The sequence below is a fragment of the Ctenopharyngodon idella genome, chromosome 8, assembly GCF_019924925.1.
Source record: "Ctenopharyngodon idella isolate HZGC_01 chromosome 8, HZGC01, whole genome shotgun sequence".
NCBI lineage: Eukaryota > Metazoa > Chordata > Actinopteri > Cypriniformes > Xenocyprididae > Ctenopharyngodon > Ctenopharyngodon idella.
In genome coordinates this window covers 30,650,791-30,669,000 of record NC_067227.1, presented here as the reverse complement: position 1 = coordinate 30,669,000, position 18,210 = coordinate 30,650,791, and the positions used below count along the sequence as shown (strand labels likewise).

General features: G+C 39.9%; 1 protein-coding gene across 2 annotated transcripts; it reads right to left on the bottom strand.

Annotated features, from left to right (window-relative positions):
* Nucleotides 1–1,097: 1,097 nt before the first annotated feature.
* Nucleotides 1,098–17,687, bottom strand: myl2b (myosin, light chain 2b, regulatory, cardiac, slow). Of its 2 annotated transcripts, none has more exons than XM_051904496.1 (7): nucleotides 17,645–17,687; nucleotides 6,015–6,104; nucleotides 3,465–3,540; nucleotides 3,257–3,361; nucleotides 1,930–2,008; nucleotides 1,654–1,702; nucleotides 1,098–1,423 (listed from the first exon to the last, which is right to left on the bottom strand). In XM_051904496.1, exons 1-7 carry the CDS (start codon nucleotides 17,645–17,647, stop codon nucleotides 1,319–1,321), a joined length of 507 nt encoding a protein of 168 aa, XP_051760456.1. In that variant the 5' UTR covers nucleotides 17,648–17,687; the 3' UTR covers nucleotides 1,098–1,318. The 2 variants fall into 2 exon arrangements, with proteins under 2 accessions (XP_051760456.1, XP_051760455.1); XM_051904495.1 differs by lacking the exon at nucleotides 17,645–17,687 and adding an exon at nucleotides 15,352–15,646.
* Nucleotides 17,688–18,210: the final 523 nt, after the last annotated feature.

The following is an 18,210-nucleotide window of genomic DNA, read 5'->3' as shown; positions in this document are numbered from 1 at the left end:
TATATATATATATATATATATATATATATATGGCAAGAAACATACAGTACGAATAAATGAGCGGTGATTCAAAAACATACAGCGCCAGCAGTGTAGTCCGATTCATCTGGATCAATTAAAGGGTTAGTTCACCCAAAAATGAAAATTATGTAATTTATTACTCACCCTCATGTCATTCCACAAATTGTGTCAGAACACAAATTAAGATATTTTTGATGAAATTCGATGACTCAGTAAGGCCTGCATCGCCAGCAATGACACTCCCTTTTTCAATGCCCAGAAAGCTAGTGATGGGCGATTTCAAAACACTGCTTCATGAAGCTTCAAAGCTTAACGAATCTTTTGTTTCGAATCAGTGGTTTGGAGTGTGTATCAAACTGCCAAAGTCACGTGAACTATTGAAGTTTCAAAACACTTATGACTTATCGAAACCTCGTTTACTGAAATCATGTGATTTTGGCGCTCTGAACCACTGATTCGAAACAAATGATTCGTAAAGCTTCAAAGCTTCATGAAACAGTGTTTTGAAATCGTCCATTACTAGATATTGTGGAATAAATTCGCTATTTTGTTATTTTTGGCACACAAAAAGTATTCTGTTTTAAATATGTTTTTATTAGCTTTCTGGGCATTGAAAAAGGGAGTGTTATTGCCGGTGATGCAGGCCTCTCTGAGCCATCGGATTTTATCAAAAATATCTTAATTTGTGTTCCGAAGATGAACGAAGGTGTGGAAACAACATGAGGGTGAGTCATTTTCATTTTTGGGCAAACTAACCCTTTAACGAATTGCTCAAAATGACCAGTACCTGTTTGAATCATTTTGATGATTCCTTTGCTGAACTGAATCAGTGAAATCAGTTGTTGAATCAACATTAGACTCACTTACTGAACTGCAAATCTTTATTTTGTTTTTGTATATATTTTGTGTGTTTATATATATATATAGAGAGAGAGAGAGAGAGAGAGATGTTTGATGTGTGTGGTTGTATTTTCTTTCTTTATTCTAAATAACACTTGCTTTGAAAGTTTGTTATCCAAATACTGTTTGGGGCTGCTGTAAATTGAAATGACCAGAGATCACACTAGGCTAATGAATAATTTTGCTGCACATGTTTTATTAGGCACTGTGTATGATTATAACCTCTAAAAATCACAAAGCCAACTCTAACATTACATGCATTTTGGTATAATAGTTCAATTCAGTGCTTGAAATGAAAGATTATATAGCACATGACAATGTTTTTTTGTACCATATATGCAGAACTACATCTGAGAAAGTCATGATGTTTAAATGAGAGTTGTTGAAGTGAGATATTTCAATCTTGGTCCTTCTCCTCCCCATGTGTGATGATGTAGACCAGATTCTTATAGTCCAGATTACCTGCAGCGTCTGGAGGAAAAGCACTAAACATCTGCTCCATCTGAGGAAAGATGGATCAAAAGTAGTATTATGGTGTTTCTATGGGTGGTTGTTGTTTACACATTATAAATGCTCTGGTTTCTGTTCATAATCTATAGATAGACAGAAAATTACCTCTCGCATTCCATTCGCATATAATACAAATGTCACTGTGGCATACTGCACAGTGCTGCCAAAGACACAGAGAGCTGAAGTGTTAGACATAAAACAAATAATCTCAAGATGTCAAACCTCTTCTGGAGAAAATCTGTCCGCTTGCGTTGTCAACATCCGTGACAAACTGTGAGGAAAGACAAACTTCGGTTTAACCTTTTGAAATAATCGAATTACTTCTGGCAAACACTTCACACATGCTTGCAGGGATTGAACTGTCTGTATGTACTGCCTCTATTCAGCTTGTCACAAGTTGTAAAACAAAGCAGAATATTTGCAGAAATGGATTTACAGAGAAACAGGGAAAGATTTGATTGCTTTTTTATAGTATTGTGTAGCTTAAATGGTACTCACAAATCCTTCCTCAAGGTCCCCTTTCCCTCTGGGTCAAACACTTTAAAGGCATTCAGGATGGTCTCCTCTGCATCGGCACCTGTTTTTTTTTAAAGGGAGCAATAGAAAACTGGAATTCAAAAAGACATATTTTGTACATGATTCCCATAGTGGAATTTCTACCATAATTTGGAGCTTATCTTTATATAGGCTTATAGAAGAGCTTCCAGAACATATAGTCCCTTATAGGCCCATTATGATTCCTAGTAGGATCACATGACCCTGTAGGACTTCAAAAGGAAAGAAAATCCCTGTATGATTTCCTGTTCACTTGTAGACTTATTCCAAAACAACCACAGTTTCGTTTAAATAAGATACAATAAATACAGTAAGATTTTAAGAATTAAACAACATAAGACATTGAATAAAATGTCATGATGTTAAGGTGATGTTGGTGGTTAAATCAGTAATATTGTGAAATATTATTTAAAATAACTGTTTTCTATGTGAATATTTTAAAATGTAATTTATTCCTGTGATCAAAGCTGAATTTTCAGCATCATTACTCCAGTCTTCAGTGTCACATGATCCTTCAGAAATCATTCTAATATGCTGATTTGCTGCTCAAATACAGAAGATGGCTGGATAGATGGATGGATGGATGGATGATTGGATGGTACAGACAGAAATACAAAGGATGGATGGATGATTGGATGGTACAGACAGAAATACAAAGGATGGATGGATGGATGAATGGATGGTACAGACAGACAAAAATACAGAGGATGGATGGATGGATGGATGGATGAATGGATGGATGGTACAGACAGACAAAAATACAGAGGATGGATGGATGGATGGATGGATGAATGGATGGATGGTACAGACAGACAAAAATACAGAGGATGGATGAATGGATGAATGAATGGATGGTACAGACAGAAATACAGAGGATGGATAGATGGATGAATGAATGAATGAATGAATGAATGGATGGTACAGACAGAAATACAGAGGATGGATGGATGGATGAATGAATGAATGAATGGATGAATGAATGGATGGTACAGACAGAAATACAGAGGATGGATGGATGGATGGATGGATGGTACAAACAGACAGAAATACAGAGGATGGATGGATGAATGAATGGATGGTACAAACAGACAGAAATACAGAGGATGGATGGATGAATGAATGGATGGTACAAACAGACAGAAATACAGAGGATGGATGGTACAGACAGATAGAAATACAGAGGATGGATGGATGGATAAATAGAAAAAAATCTATGATCTTTGCCAAGGCAATTTTTGGATTCTTAGTACCACTTCACCCCACCATTTACCTTTTAGCTTCTCTCCAAACATAGTGAGGAAGACAGTGAAGTTAATGGGTCCGGGAGCCTCTTTTAGCATCTGTTCGAGCTCCTCTTGTTTGACGTTCAGGCGGCCTGCGGAGGCAGAAAGCTCAGAGGTCAGAACTGCTGTCAGAGAGACTCCTCAAGCAACAATGCAGAACGACACTGACGTATAGCAGAGATTATTACAGTCCACCTAAAGCTGCGAACGTATCCCTCAGGTCATTCTTGTCGATAAAGCCGTCTCTGTTCTGGTCCATGATTGTGAAAGCCTGAGGCAGATGAAAGAGAGAGAATATAGAGTGTGTGTGAGAGGGATGCAGAATGTAGTCTGATGTTTGTTAAAGTCGGCATGAAACGGATTTTGCGATAGTCTTTTCTTCCCTATTGTGACATATATCTGAAGCAAAACAGCTTCTCAAACAAGAACAAATGTAGGGCGGAACTTGATTTTGTCCATGGGGAATTAATTGGATGGTTGGATGCTTGTGGTTTGCTATTGGTGGATCTCATGTGAGTGACAGGTTGCCCCACCCTCAGGCCAGTAAACATGTCATCAGAGAAGAGAAGAAGAGAGGAAAGGGAAGTTGTTTTGATTAAAGATTATGAGCCACATGAATTTTATAAGAAATACTGTAATATTCAATAAAAAAATAAGAATTGTCTATTTTGATTTCATTAAAGGTGAAGGGTGTAATTTTTGCAGTTCAAGTGCCACCAAAAAAATCTGTCCATTGGTCAAATATTTACTTCTATCCCAAACTTATTGGTGAATCAGTAGTTGACATACTATATAGTGCCACTTTAATGTTTTTAATTGTTGATGTATATCGTAATCGTGATAGTGTTACTATGGTCAGGTGAACACGCCTTCTGCATCTATTTAGCTTTAGGTGAAAATACTTTGACAAACTTATAATTTAAATGGGTCCTTGATCATGATTTCACTTTTTTAACTTTAGTTAGTGTGTAATGTTGCTGCTTGATCATAAACAACATCTGCAAAGTTACGACACTTAAAGGGAGATATTTTCTTTTACAGAAAAACCGGGTTGGTGACATCACTAACCCCAAAATTTACATACACCCTGCCCCCGAGAACGCTCAACAAAGGGGGTGAGGCCATGTTGGGCTGCTTTAGAGAAGAGGAAGAGTTGTTGTAGTAGAGTGTTGTTACCATGCTGTCATTTTACACCGGACTGCTTCATAATCGAGGGTCAATTCAACACTGGTTTTGCACAAAAGATTAACATGACGGCACATGCTAGTCGATGAGTTGAATCAACTCCACAGCAACTACATAAATTTGTCCACTAACCATTCAGAAACGTCCAGTTTCATTCTAAAAGTTGTAACTTCTTCCTGAGTCTCTCCATCAGTGTCGACTCCGGTTTGAACAATGTAAGGCTGAACACCGTTACTGACAATCCTCATTTTGGCTGCGTGAGATTCTCCAGCTTTGTTGTTGTTGAGCAACCGAAGTCTGAGCAGTTAAAGCTCCGCCCTCTTCTGGAGAGGGGGCCGGGAGAGGCAGCTCATTTGCATTTAAAGGGACACACACAAAAACGGCATGTTTTTGCTCACACCCAAATAGGGGCAAATTTGACAAGCTATAATAAATGATCTGTGGGGTATTTTGAGCTGAAACTTCACAGACACATTCTGGGGACACCAGAGACTTACATTACATCTTGTAAAATGGCATTATAGGTCCTCTTTAACTTTTGTGGTTTTCAGATGTGTGAAAACATGTTGAAACGTTTCTCATGTAATGCGTAGTAAGATTGTTTTGACTATTTTTACTGTAAGTCCACCTAAAAATTTAAATCCTGTCATTATTTACTCACCATCATGTCATTGCAAACTCTTTATGATTATTATTTTTTTTTTTTGTCTAACGTATAAGAAACTGGTGCATCACATTTCATTGCAACTCAACAAAGTTCTGAATCTAAACTATTGGTGGTTTTTTAGAGCTTTGGTGGAGGAGAAAGTTTACGGTATCTGTGAATAACAACTACCTGTTTCTCATGCAAAGCTGTCATAGTCATGTGGACTAGTTTTATGATATTTCAAGGATAATTTTATGTTTATGTTTTTTGTTTGTGGAGCGTGAAAGTTCTTAAATTCTCCATTTTTGTGTTCCACAGAAAAAATAACAAGTTTGGAGTGACATGAGGGGGAGAAAATAATGACATTTAATTCATTTTTAGGTGAATTAATTCTTTAATTAGAGGTCAAATCCCCCCAAACCACTTTTTTTTGTAATGTATCTTGTTTCGCAAAACTCCCTCTGTTTGTATATTTATAGGTCCTGTAATTCTGCTTTACTTAGCGTCCTTGTGTCTGTTTGTGATTTGTGTGAGAGAGACAGACTGAAAGAGAGAGAGACTGGTAGCATTTGTCTGCACGTTCTCATCACTGCCATCTCGGATCAGCTTCATGCTTATCCTGTTTGTCGTGATCTTTTCACAGCCGCTTTGAGACCAGAGAGAACGTCTGTCCTGCTGCATTTTCCACGCAAATTTCAGGGGCTTGACAGCAGGTTCGAGTGTGTGTGTTCAGGGTGTAAATCACTCCACTGTGCTAATCGTTACTGACATATTCTGAATTATTCACTAGCGATGATGAGCACTGACATATTGAAGACACATACGGGAATCTCGCTGCTCAATATCACAGTGAAAGAGTCATGATAAAGACAATTGTCATAGCAATTAGAGTCAAACGAGCACTTGGTTTGTACCTCTTTGAACTCCTGGATCTGTGCTTGTTCAAACATGGAGAAGACATTTGAATTGGCTCCTTCTGCCCGCTTCTTTGCCTTTTTGGGTGCCTGCACCAACATATTACACATGTAACACTACTGTTAATCAGCAAGACCTGGGTTTCAGCAATTGATGGTGAGTTGGCTGGGTTATCTCTGTAAAGTTATGTTCTATAGAAATTATAATCTTTGACGCGGTGCCTCCAAAAATGTATGTCAACTATACACCAAGAAAATAGATGATGCACACTGTTCTCTTGATTAAATAAAATGAATTTCTCTATTTGTTATGGGCTGTGTTTTTTATAAACCACACTGTAATCAAATTATTAAATGCAAATATACAGTAAAACAAATACAAAAAAGTAGTAACAAAGAGAATTATTTATTTTACCAAACAAAAATCTCTAAAACTTAAAACAAAAATAAAATATCCGCTTTCTTTTTAGAAGAAATCAAATGAAAACCCCTCGGTTATATACTGTGAGTAAATTACATAGAATGGACAGAGCAAAACAAAACTGTAAAGTCAGGTGGATAATACCAATTATAAATTGCAGCTGTAAACCTCTATGAATCCACACTAACTTAAATCACATATTCATACTTATATGTGCACAACTGTTCGTAAACCAAGCGCTTGGATTTCGTTGGGGCCCTTATTCGGTGGTGCACTTAATGGCAGTCTCAAACAGATGACGCAGTTTTTAAAGTACCCTGTCAAACTGGTTAGCTACTCACTCAGGTGTGTTACAGCGAAACACTCCAAGCCGCGCTGAGGAGCGATTACGCGAAGCTTTGATCCTCGTCTCCTCCAGATGCACGGGGGAAATAGTCCAACACTGAAATAACTGATGCGTCACACACCCGAAAATGGCCGATGAGTCCGACGTACGAAGGCCTGCGGTCTCCTCCAACACAAACAGTCCACTTTCAGCATATACCCGCAGGAAAACACTCCGATGCGGTACCTGACTCCTCTGGGTCCTCGATTACAGAAGAAATAATGAGCAACGACAGTCAGTTCTAATATATGGCGGCTGCTTCGATGGACAGAGCAGATCTAATGCAGTTGGCTTTTTTTTTTTTGAACACACCGAAAACCTTCCCGTTGTCAAAATATATAGTCTACATATATGCTATCTGTATCTGATATAGGACATAAATACTGTCGCTAAATCAACTTTACAGCGTTTACAATCTTACTCCGTCCACAGTTCGCCAAGCCCTGTCCCCCCAGTTTCGCAATCTCGTGCCCGACGCTCCTCCCCCTATCCATTACGTCTCGTTGCATGTGAACACACCAATAACCCAATGACATATCTTATTGACTAGCATTTTAAATACTTCAGAATACACTGGACATAATATACAAACTCCAATGTATGTACTCACAATATTGAAATAAATAAAACAAATGAAATAAAATAAAATAAAGGTGTACAAATATTCACAGGGTTACACTCTCCCCCCACCAAAATCCAGCATGACCCCATGTCTGGACTTAAAAAGAACACACAAAGAAAATAAAAATAAGTATGCTCAAACTGTGCATTTGAATGATTAATTCTAGACTCATACTCTAGGGACTGTGCAAGGAAAAATCTTTGAGTTTCTCATGCACATATTACACAATGCTTGAGAATTACACCACCAGACATGTTTATTTTCACCAGGTTTACAAAAACATGAAGACTCAGTTCCATGTCCCCCAACCTCACAACAATAGGAAGTAACAATTGTCTCCTTAACAGGTCTTCCTAGCTCAGGATAAGTAAATCTCTCAGGGGGTTTTCTTTGCCTCTCAGATCTCCGCACTTGAGAAGTATCAAACACATCCGACGGTTCTACCCTAGAAGTCACTGGAACACTGGGCTCAGGTAGGTTATCGGTATGTTCAAGGTGCTGTTCAATCTCACTTTCACCACCCATTATTTCTGTGTCAACATTTACTGTATCTAGAGTCTCATCTGGATCTCCCAACAGTTGACCTAAACTACAAACATCAGGCACAACAGCATGCCTATGTTGCCGGTCTTGATCTGGATATTCAAGCTCTGCAGATTTAGGATCAACATACATAAAAGGACCATAACCATATTCTGACTCGGAATCAGATGAGGAAAAATCTCTCTGCTCGGGGTAAACAGGATCAGACACTGGCTTTTCATTCCCACTTCGTTTCTTTCTGGTCTTACGAACTGGTAAAGGACTCGGGCTCTCACTTTCTGGACTCACTATCACTTGTGATTTCAAGGGCAAGATATGGTTTCTATGGAGAACCTTTTTAGGCCCATTACCACTCTCTGGAACCAGCTTATAGACAGGCAAGTTTGACAACTGACTCTCTACCACATATGGTACGGAATGCCACCGATCTGCAAGTTTGTGCTTTCCTTTTAACCCAAGGTTCTGAATGAGTACTCTGTCTCCCGGACTCAGGCTCTGAAGATGCATTCGCTTATCATACCTCAGTTTGTTTTTTTTGTTTGCACGTGCAGATTCAGCCGTTGCCAATTCATACGCATCCTTTAATTGTTGCCTCATTCTTTCTACATATTTCCCATAGGAAATTGGTGAATCTTCATCAGACCGAACCCCGAGACACACATCCACCGGTAACTTGGGTTCTCTCCCAAACATGAGGAAGTACGGTGTATACCCGGTCGCATCATTTTGGGTAGAATTGTATGAGTGAACTAACTGGGCAATATGCTGGCTCCACCTTGATTTCTGATGTGCATTTAATGTGCCAAGCATATTGAGAAGTGTCCTGTTAAACCTCTCTGGTTGTGGGTCCCCTTGTGGATGGTATGGAGTAGTGCGGGATTTTTTTACTCCCAACATAGCCAACATCTCCTTGATCAAACGGCTCTCAAAATCCCGCCCTTGATCAGAATGTATTCTATTTGGCAGGCCATAATGAACAAAATACTTCTCCCACAAGGTTCTCGCAACTGTCAATGCTTTCTGGTCCTTACAAGGAAAAGCCTGAGCATATCGAGTAAAATGATCAGTAATGACCAACACATTACTTACATTTCGGGTGTCTGGCTCAATTGTTAGAAAATCAATACAGACTAAGTCCAGAGGACCAGAACTGTGCATGTGTGACATAGGAGCACTTCTCTGAGGCAAAGTCTTCCTCATGATGCAGCGATCACAATTTTTACAATAAGCTTCCACCTCCGCTTTCATCCTAGGCCAGAAAAACCGGTCTCTCACGAGCGTGTATGTTTTTTCAAAGCCTAGATGCCCATTTTTGTCATGCAAAGATTCCAAAACAGTACTGCGAAGAGCAGTGGGAAGCACAAGCTGCCTGTACCTTTGATTATTTTTCCCTCCTACCACCCGGTAGAGCAGACCTTGATCCACTTCCAGACTCTTCCATTTTTTCTTTAAAGCCTTGAGGTCAACATGGTCCAACTGAACACTTTCGGGTGATTGCTTCTGGCTAACTGCTAGCCTTACATTACTCAGGCAAGGGTCATTCCCCTGAGCCTCCCTTAACTCACTGGAGTCCGAATTGTTTGGCTCATTTTGAGTAAAGGATACAACTTTCCCAGCAGCTTGGAGCACTCCACTCTCAGGACAACAAGACTTGGGTAAGTGAACACTCTGCTGATACACTACAGTTGACTCAAGGACACCTCGCACTTGATTTTGTGTTTCAACAGATTGGCAAAGTGTACGCACACCAGAAGCTGAAACTTCCTCCCAGTTTTCTTCAGCTCCAGAACTGGAATGAGGCGGTCTCGACAGAAAGTCTGCATCAATGTTTTTCAACCCTCGACGGTACTTCAAGCTGAACTGGTAAGTTGACAGAGCTGCTAGCCATCTGTGACCTGTTGCGTCTAGCTTAGCCGAAGTCAGGATGTAAGTCAGGGGATTGTTATCCGTTCTGACTTCGAAAGTTACTCCATAAAGATAGTCGTGTAGCTTATCGACCACGGCCCATTTTAATGCCAAGAATTCCAGCTTATGTGCTGAGTAATTCCTTTCGGAGGTAGAAAGACTCCTACTAATGAATGCCACTGGGCGCAATCCTTCTGGATGTTGTTGATAGAGCACACCACCCAATCCATCCATACTGGCATCAACATGTAACACGTAAGGTAGTTCAGGGTCGGCAAAAGCTAACACAGGAGCTTGAGTTAAACGGAGTTTCAGTTCCCGAAAAGCCATCTCACAACTGTCATCCCATCGAGAACCAAATGGATCTGAGAGCCTGAAGTACCCATCAGTAGCAGACTTCTGGATGTTCTCCTTTCCTTGACGTTTTTGTGGATATCCCTTAAGCAGCTGGTTGAGGGGTCTGCACAAACTAGAGTACCCTTTCACAAACCGTCGATAGTACCCACAAAAACCAAGAAAGGATCGCAATTGGGTAACTGTCTGAGGTCTGGGCCAATTCACAACTGCTTCCACCTTAGATGGATCAGTGGCAATGCCATCTTGTGACACTATGTGACCAACATAAGTCACAGACGTCCTGCAAAACTGGCATTTGTCCAGTGACAACTTTAAACCCTCCTCTCTAAGCCGATCCAGAACTTTGAGCAAACGCTGATTGTGCTCTTCAAGGGTTCTGCCAAAAACAATCAAGTCGTCCAAATAAACCAACACTTCCAGAAAATTCATGTCACCCAATGTCTTCTCCATAACTCTCTGAAAGGTTGCAGGTGCCCCACTAATCCCCTGAGGCATACACTCAAACTGATAAAATCCTAGTGGGCAAATAAATGCAGTTTTCTCTTTATCAGCCTCCTCCATGGGAATCTGATAATACCCACTTCGCAAATCAAGTACACTGAACCATTTGCTCCCAACTAAACTATGGAGTGCATCTTCAACCCGAGGGACAGTGTATTGATCAGGTATAGTACGTCTGTTCAATGTTCTGTAATCAACACACATTCGCACTTTGCCTGATTTCTTACGCACTACCACAATGGGAGAGGCATAAGGGCTTCTGGATTCAGAGATGATACCACATTTCTGCAATTCCATTAGATGGTTTCGCACATCTTGCAAATCAGCAGGAGGCAAACGGCGAGAACGTTCACGAAAAGGAGTTGAATCAGTAAGCCGTATTTCATGCTTAGTGCTCTTCGAACGTCCAACATCCCATTCATGACAAGAAAATACATCATGCTTCTCCATCAATTGTTCACACAACTGTTGCTTGGCATCTTCAGGTAAGGGTGAATTCCCAAAATCAAATGATGCAGGAGTTAGTGTATTGGACAATTTATTCTCGACAACGGTGGGCTGAGGTACAATATCGACAGGGTAAAGGTGAGCAATTGGCGTGCCACGTTTCAGATGCACATCTTTAGTGGACATGTTTCTCACAGTAACAGTGATGATACGATTAGATACCACCGAAACAGACTGCACTTCAGGTCTCACTAGCAAGTCATCTGAAACACTAGTGTCATCAGGCTGGTCTATCAGGACATGCACGTCTGTAGGTTTCACAAACAGTTTAGGTTTACCCTGAATTTGACGTGATTCTCCAGGCCCTACAACAATTGGTTTATGTTGTGTGAACCACACAGTACCATGTCTCTCACCATCATCACGTGAGCCGTCAGACTTCTGAATATTCTCATAGACTTCTCGAACTACAGGATGTACGGACAAGGTATGTAGGAAGTGATCACCCAGCTTCTGTTTACAAGCCTCAAACAAGCGTCTCACTATATTGGTGTTAGTCCCCACCAGAACAGCAACTCTCTTCTCTGGCTGAGAATCTGGACAAACAAGTGCAAGGGTGTCAACGATTTGTGGTAGTCCTACCACATTTTCGGTGAATTCAAGCTTAATGGGAAGATAACCGTCGTATGGGTATTTGTGTGAACTCAAACCCCATATTTCAAGATTTTCCACTGGCAACAGAGGTAAGTGTTTCAAGTACATGTCGTAAAAGCTTCGATAAAGGATGGTGACTTGAGAGCCACTATCAAGTAAAGCTTTCGTGTAGATTCCTTCAATTTGAACTGGTACTTCAGAAGTTGGACCAATCAGGCCAGATGGAATTTCGGAAGAACAAGCGATTTCTTTTTCAGAACAAGATGTGGAACGGAATGGAAAGGGAGTCCTGTGCCGTTCCTCCACGGAGCTCCCTAGATGTTTCCCGAAAACCTACACTGACTGATCAACTTTTGATTTACTTTTCTCAGGTTTTCAGTTCCTCGACACTCTCGCTTTGTGTGACCATCCTCACCACACTTGTAACAGAAAATTCCAGGCCGAGAAAACCTGGATGTGCTCTGCTTATTGGAAGCTTCTGTAGCACTTGGATCCGCCACTTGACACACAGGGCCAGTTGCTTTTGAAGAATGTTCAGGAACAGAGTCAGTTGCAGCTCCCTTCAACAGCTTGGACATCTTTGTAGTAAGTGCACTCACCTCTTGCTTTATACTGCTCAATTCAGACACAAGAGAAGCCTGTGGAACAGAGGCAGCAGCCACCCCTACTTTTCTACCATCTCTAGCCCTGATCCAATCCTCTTCTTCCCTTACTTCTCGTAACAATTGCGAGAAACTAGGAGGATCACGCAAAGTGTGGGTCATTCTTAGTCGTAGTGCTACCATATCAGTAGTACGAGCTCCTTTAACCACTTGCTCCATACGCATGCGATTTAAATCAGCGGCTACAACCCCTCCTTTTACAAGCATGCGATGAAGGAGCTTGTCCAGCCTATAAAGAAAATCAGAAAGCTTTTCACTTTCCCCTTGGTAAGTACTCCTGAACTTTGCAAGAAGATCGGAATTACTTTCAGTATTTCCATAGGCAGTTTCCAGAGCAACCAGATAATCAGTAGCTGTGGCAGCTGGATTACTAACCTTTAGAAACCGAACTATATCTGAAGCGGGTCCCCGCAAACTCTCAACAATACGCTGCCTTTTCACAGAATCAGCACACTGCCACTCGCTGATCATTTGGACAGCCTGTTCCATCCAGGGGTCATATTCTTCCTCCCCAGCAGGTACTGGTTTCACACCTGAAAATACTCTTAATCTCCTGTAACCCAAAGTTTCACTGGGCACATGGATACACTTTTCCACAAGGCGATCAATAGCATTCACCAAATCAAGATTAACATTTACATTAGAGGACTGACCTTGCTCCAACATAGACTTCACATCCTCCAGCGACTTTCCTTCCTGCTGCAACAAGGACAACAACTTATCCTGAAAAACAGCATCTCCCACAGAAGGATCTGTCACCATTTTTTTAGGTACATGTACCCTCCATGGGCCAACCTCATCAGGAATCCCTATCTCTGGAGGTACAGTATCAGGATCGATATCATTACTCGTTTCAAGCAACAAGAACAACTTAGTTCCTGTAGGGTCTCCCCGTTTACCATGAATTTTGGTATGCCCAAATACCTTCACTGTATTAAGCACATCTGCGATAGTCTCATCCCTCACATCTATTGGGACATCGCTGAGTATTAGACAACGAGATGGATTTATTTGCGCCTGACGACTCCATTCGCCAGCCTTAGAAATATCCATGTCTCACAATGTTTCACAACACAAATAAAAAAAAGTGAGGAAAAAAAACAGCCCAAGAGGGGAAAAAAAAAAAATATATATATATATATATATGTATATCCAGAGAAACACGAATCCCAGCGGTGCCTCCAAAAATGTAACACTACTGTTAATCAGCAAGACCTGGGTTTCAGCAATTGATGGTGAGTTGGCTGGGTTATCTCTGTAAAGTTATGTTCTATAGAAATTATAATCTTTGACGCGGTGCCTCCAAAAATGTATGTCAACTATACACCAAGAAAATAGATGATGCACACTGTTCTCTTGATTAAATAAAATGAATTTCTCTATTTGTTATGGGCTGTGTTTTTTATAAACCACACTGTAATCAAATTATTAAATGCAAATATACAGTAAAACAAATACAAAAAAGTAGTAACAAAGAGAATTATTTATTTTACCAAACAAAAATCTCTAAAACTTAAAACAAAAATAAAATATCCGCTTTCTTTTTAGAAGAAATCAAATGAAAACCCCTCGGTTATATACTGTGAGTAAATTACATAGAATGGACAGAGCAAAACAAAACTGTAAAGTCAGGTGGATAATACCAATTATAAATTGCAGCTGTAAACCTCTATGAATCCACACTAACTTAAATCACATATTCATACTTATATGTGCACAACTGTTCGTAAACCAAGCGCTTGGATTTCGTTGGGGCCCTTATTCGGTGGTGCACTTAATGGCAGTCTCAAACAGATGACGCAGTTTTTAAAGTACCCTGTCAAACTGGTTAGCTACTCACTCAGGTGTGTTACAGCGAAACACTCCAAGCCGCGCTGAGGAGCGATTACGCGAAGCTTTGATCCTCGTCTCCTCCAGATGCACGGGGGAAATAGTCCAACACTGAAATAACTGATGCGTCACACACCCGAAAATGGCCGATGAGTCCGACGTACGAAGGCCTGCGGTCTCCTCCAACACAAACAGTCCACTTTCAGCATATACCCGCAGGAAAACACTCCGATGCGGTACCTGACTCCTCTGGGTCCTCGATTACAGAAGAAATAATGAGCAACGACAGTCAGTTCTAATATATGGCGGCTGCTTCGATGGACAGAGCAGATCTAATGCAGTTGGCTTTTTTTTTTTTGAACACACCGAAAACCTTCCCGTTGTCAAAATATATAGTCTACATATATGCTATCTGTATCTGATATAGGACATAAATACTGTCGCTAAATCAACTTTACAGCGTTTACAATCTTACTCCGTCCACAGTTCGCCAAGCCCTGTCCCCCCAGTTTCGCAATCTCGTGCCCGACGCTCCTCCCCCTATCCATTACGTCTCGTTGCATGTGAACACACCAATAACCCAATGACATATCTTATTGACTAGCATTTTAAATACTTCAGAATACACTGGACATAATATACAAACTCCAATGTATGTACTCACAATATTGAAATAAATAAAACAAATGAAATAAAATAAAATAAAGGTGTACAAATATTCACAGGGTTACACACAGAATACTTGTGACTGGTTAAATAGAAGCATTGGCATGTGTCATTTCATCAGTGCACTTTATTCCAAAGTACTTTTTGAGAAATAGAAAGAACTTCAAAAAAAGGAATAACTGACATCATTGGCTGACATCCTTCTTGTTTTACTGTTTCACTAGAAAACTCTACCATTTTTTTTTTTTTTTTTACTTTGGAAAGAATTTAATACTTTAATTCAGAAAGGATGCATTTAAGGATTAGTTCATTTCAGAATTTAAATTCCCTGATAATTTACTCACCCCCATGTCATCCAAGATGTTCATGTTCTTTCTTTCTTCAGTCAAAAAGAAATTAAGGTTTTTGAGGAAAACATTCCAGGATTTTTCTCCATATAGTGGACTTCAACAGTTACCAATGGGCTGAAGGTCCAAATGTCAGTTTCAGTGCAGCTTCAAAGGGCTCTACACGATCCCAGACAAGGAATAAGGGTCTTATGTAGCGAAATAATCTGTCATTTTCTAAAAAAAATAAAAATCTATATACTTTTTAACCACAAATGCTCGCCTTGCACTGCTCTGCGATGCGCCATGCATTACGTAATCATGTTGGAAAGGCGTGACGTAGGCGGAAGTATTGATCCAGTGTCTATAAAGCGAATGTGCAAAGACTAAGTCAAACAGCCTTTACAAAAAAAGGTAAAACAACGATGTCTGACAATTTTGAAGTTGGAGGAGAAAATGAGTTGGAGTTTTTCGCCCTACCGCGGTACTTCCGCCTACGTCACGTGTGACCTTTCCAACGTGATTACGTAATGCGTGGTGAATCACAGAGCTAGTGCAGATGAGCATTTGTGGTTAAAAAGTATATACATTTTTAATTTTTTTAGAAAATGACCGATTGTTTCACTAGATATGACCCTTATTCCTCATCTGGGATCACGTAGAGCCCTTTGAAGCTGCACTGAAACTGCAATTTGGACCTTCAACCCATTGTACCCTGTTGAAGTCCACTATATGGAGAAAAATCCTGGAATGTTTTTCTCAAAAACCTTAATTTCTTTTCGACTGAAGAAAGAAAGACATAAACATCTTGGATGACATGGAGCTTTGGCGAGCAGAAGAGACTAAAAACATTTTAAAAAATCTTACAGACCCCAAACTTTTAAACGGCATGTCTCATTATGTCAGTAAAATGGGTTGCAAATGTTTCATGTTGACTTTAGTATCTCAGTTGTTTCTCCTAGACAGCAGTCTGTTTAAATTAAAACTTTGGCTGTACTCTCCCACTTCTCTGATGTTTCTCCTGAGAAAATCTCACACGTCTCCTCTCAACATTGTCTCATCAAATTCTTCCAAGTTCAAATGAACTGAGCTGATGTCCACATTCATTTTATATCAGTCAGTGCTTATCTGATTTGTGTCTATTTTCATTTCTCTTAAGGAGTTTTAGGTTAAATTGAAACTTCTCCTGAGCAATGAAAGAGCTAAATCTGAGTAATGATGTGTTCCTCTGTGTGAGTGTATGAGACTGGAAACGTTTGGTGCCCTGCAGGATGTATAATTAGCTCGGAGAGCGAGAACTCAGCCAGTGGATCAGATGTGGGATTACACACTGGCGCTGACTGGTGACAGCCTCATCTTTGAGCCTGTTGATAGGTAATCCCACCAAGACAGGGATTAATCGCTACTATTTACATTCCTGCCACAGAATTTGGGAAACATTGTGAGATGCATTTCTGCTCGATGACATCGCAGCCCGACAGCTGCTCGTCGGCCTTTTATCTGGATTACATCTCAACAGTTGTGCTGTACACGAGGTCAGAGCTGAACTGTGAAACATCGTGTATAGTTTTAGAAGTATTCTACTAATTATAATTAACTTTGCAACTACATGCCAACTTATACTAACCCAAACCCTTAACCTAACAGTTTACTAATACTTTAATGAGAGTTAGTTGACATGTAGTTGCAAAGTATAGTTAGTAGAAAGTCTAAAGTGAACTATATCAAAATAAAGTGTAACCATAACTATATGATCACAGTTGGAGCTATTGTTGAGATTTCTTCTGAAACTTTAGAGGAGATATTTGGGTCTTTTTCATAAGAAAAAAGTTAAAGTCTCCATTTGCTCTCATTTTAATCTCATTGCCGTTTAGAAGAAACAACTGAAACATTAAAGAGATCTCATTTCTGATCTATTTTCTTTCTTTATATGGAGAGCAAATGAACTGTTTACACTTTTTGGCAAATAAATAAATAAATGAGTCACCTGTCTCCAATTTCGATTTGAGTAATGAAAATGTTTGTATCTATCTTTGAGAACAGAAACAGTTTACTTTTCATTTATTTATTTGTTGAAAGTGAAATTAATAAAACATCAGAGGCGGTGGATGAGTCAGTCAGATGTAAGTGGCTCTGATGAATCAGACTTAAACTTTAGTTTCAAACACAGACAGACAGAAATCAACTCAGCCACACTAATTTGTTAGATTTTCGTTTGGACGCATCAAGAGAATAGTGAGTTACATGTCTGCTGATAATCTAAGACAGAAGAAATAAATCAATGAATAAATGTATGGCAAAGCAAACTCACCATAATCGTAGCCCTTGAACTCAGGAGACAAAGCACAAGTGATTTCAGACAGGGTGGAAATGCTGAATTTATATATATACGCCCATTCCCCACCTCTGACTGTCTATAAATACATCCTCCATGGTGCTTAACCAGGTAGCCATTTGTAGACTTCAGAAGTTATTATAAGAATCCTGATTAAAGGGGTTTAATACAGCAGCCAGTGGGCTTCAACACAGAACAGATGACAGTTGTTGGAAAACAGCTAGAACTTTCCTAAACCTAGAATGTGTGATTGACAGCGGCATTATTCTTTGTAGTTTCATTTCATACTATTTTGTTGGTTGCAATAGGGCTAGTAGCTCAACTTTTGGATATTTAGACATGCAAGTGTCACTAAATTAAACAAATGATGAAGAAAAGTGAAGTCTCAATGTCTTTAGGCGATTTTAGTGAATGTTTGAAGTCAGAGGAAACCACAAGTGTAGAAAATCACATTCACTATCAACATGTTCGACTAGCGTTGAAACCGTGTCTTCACGAATGATAAAACAGAAAAGAAGGTTTAGTCTGGTTAATGTTGTCAG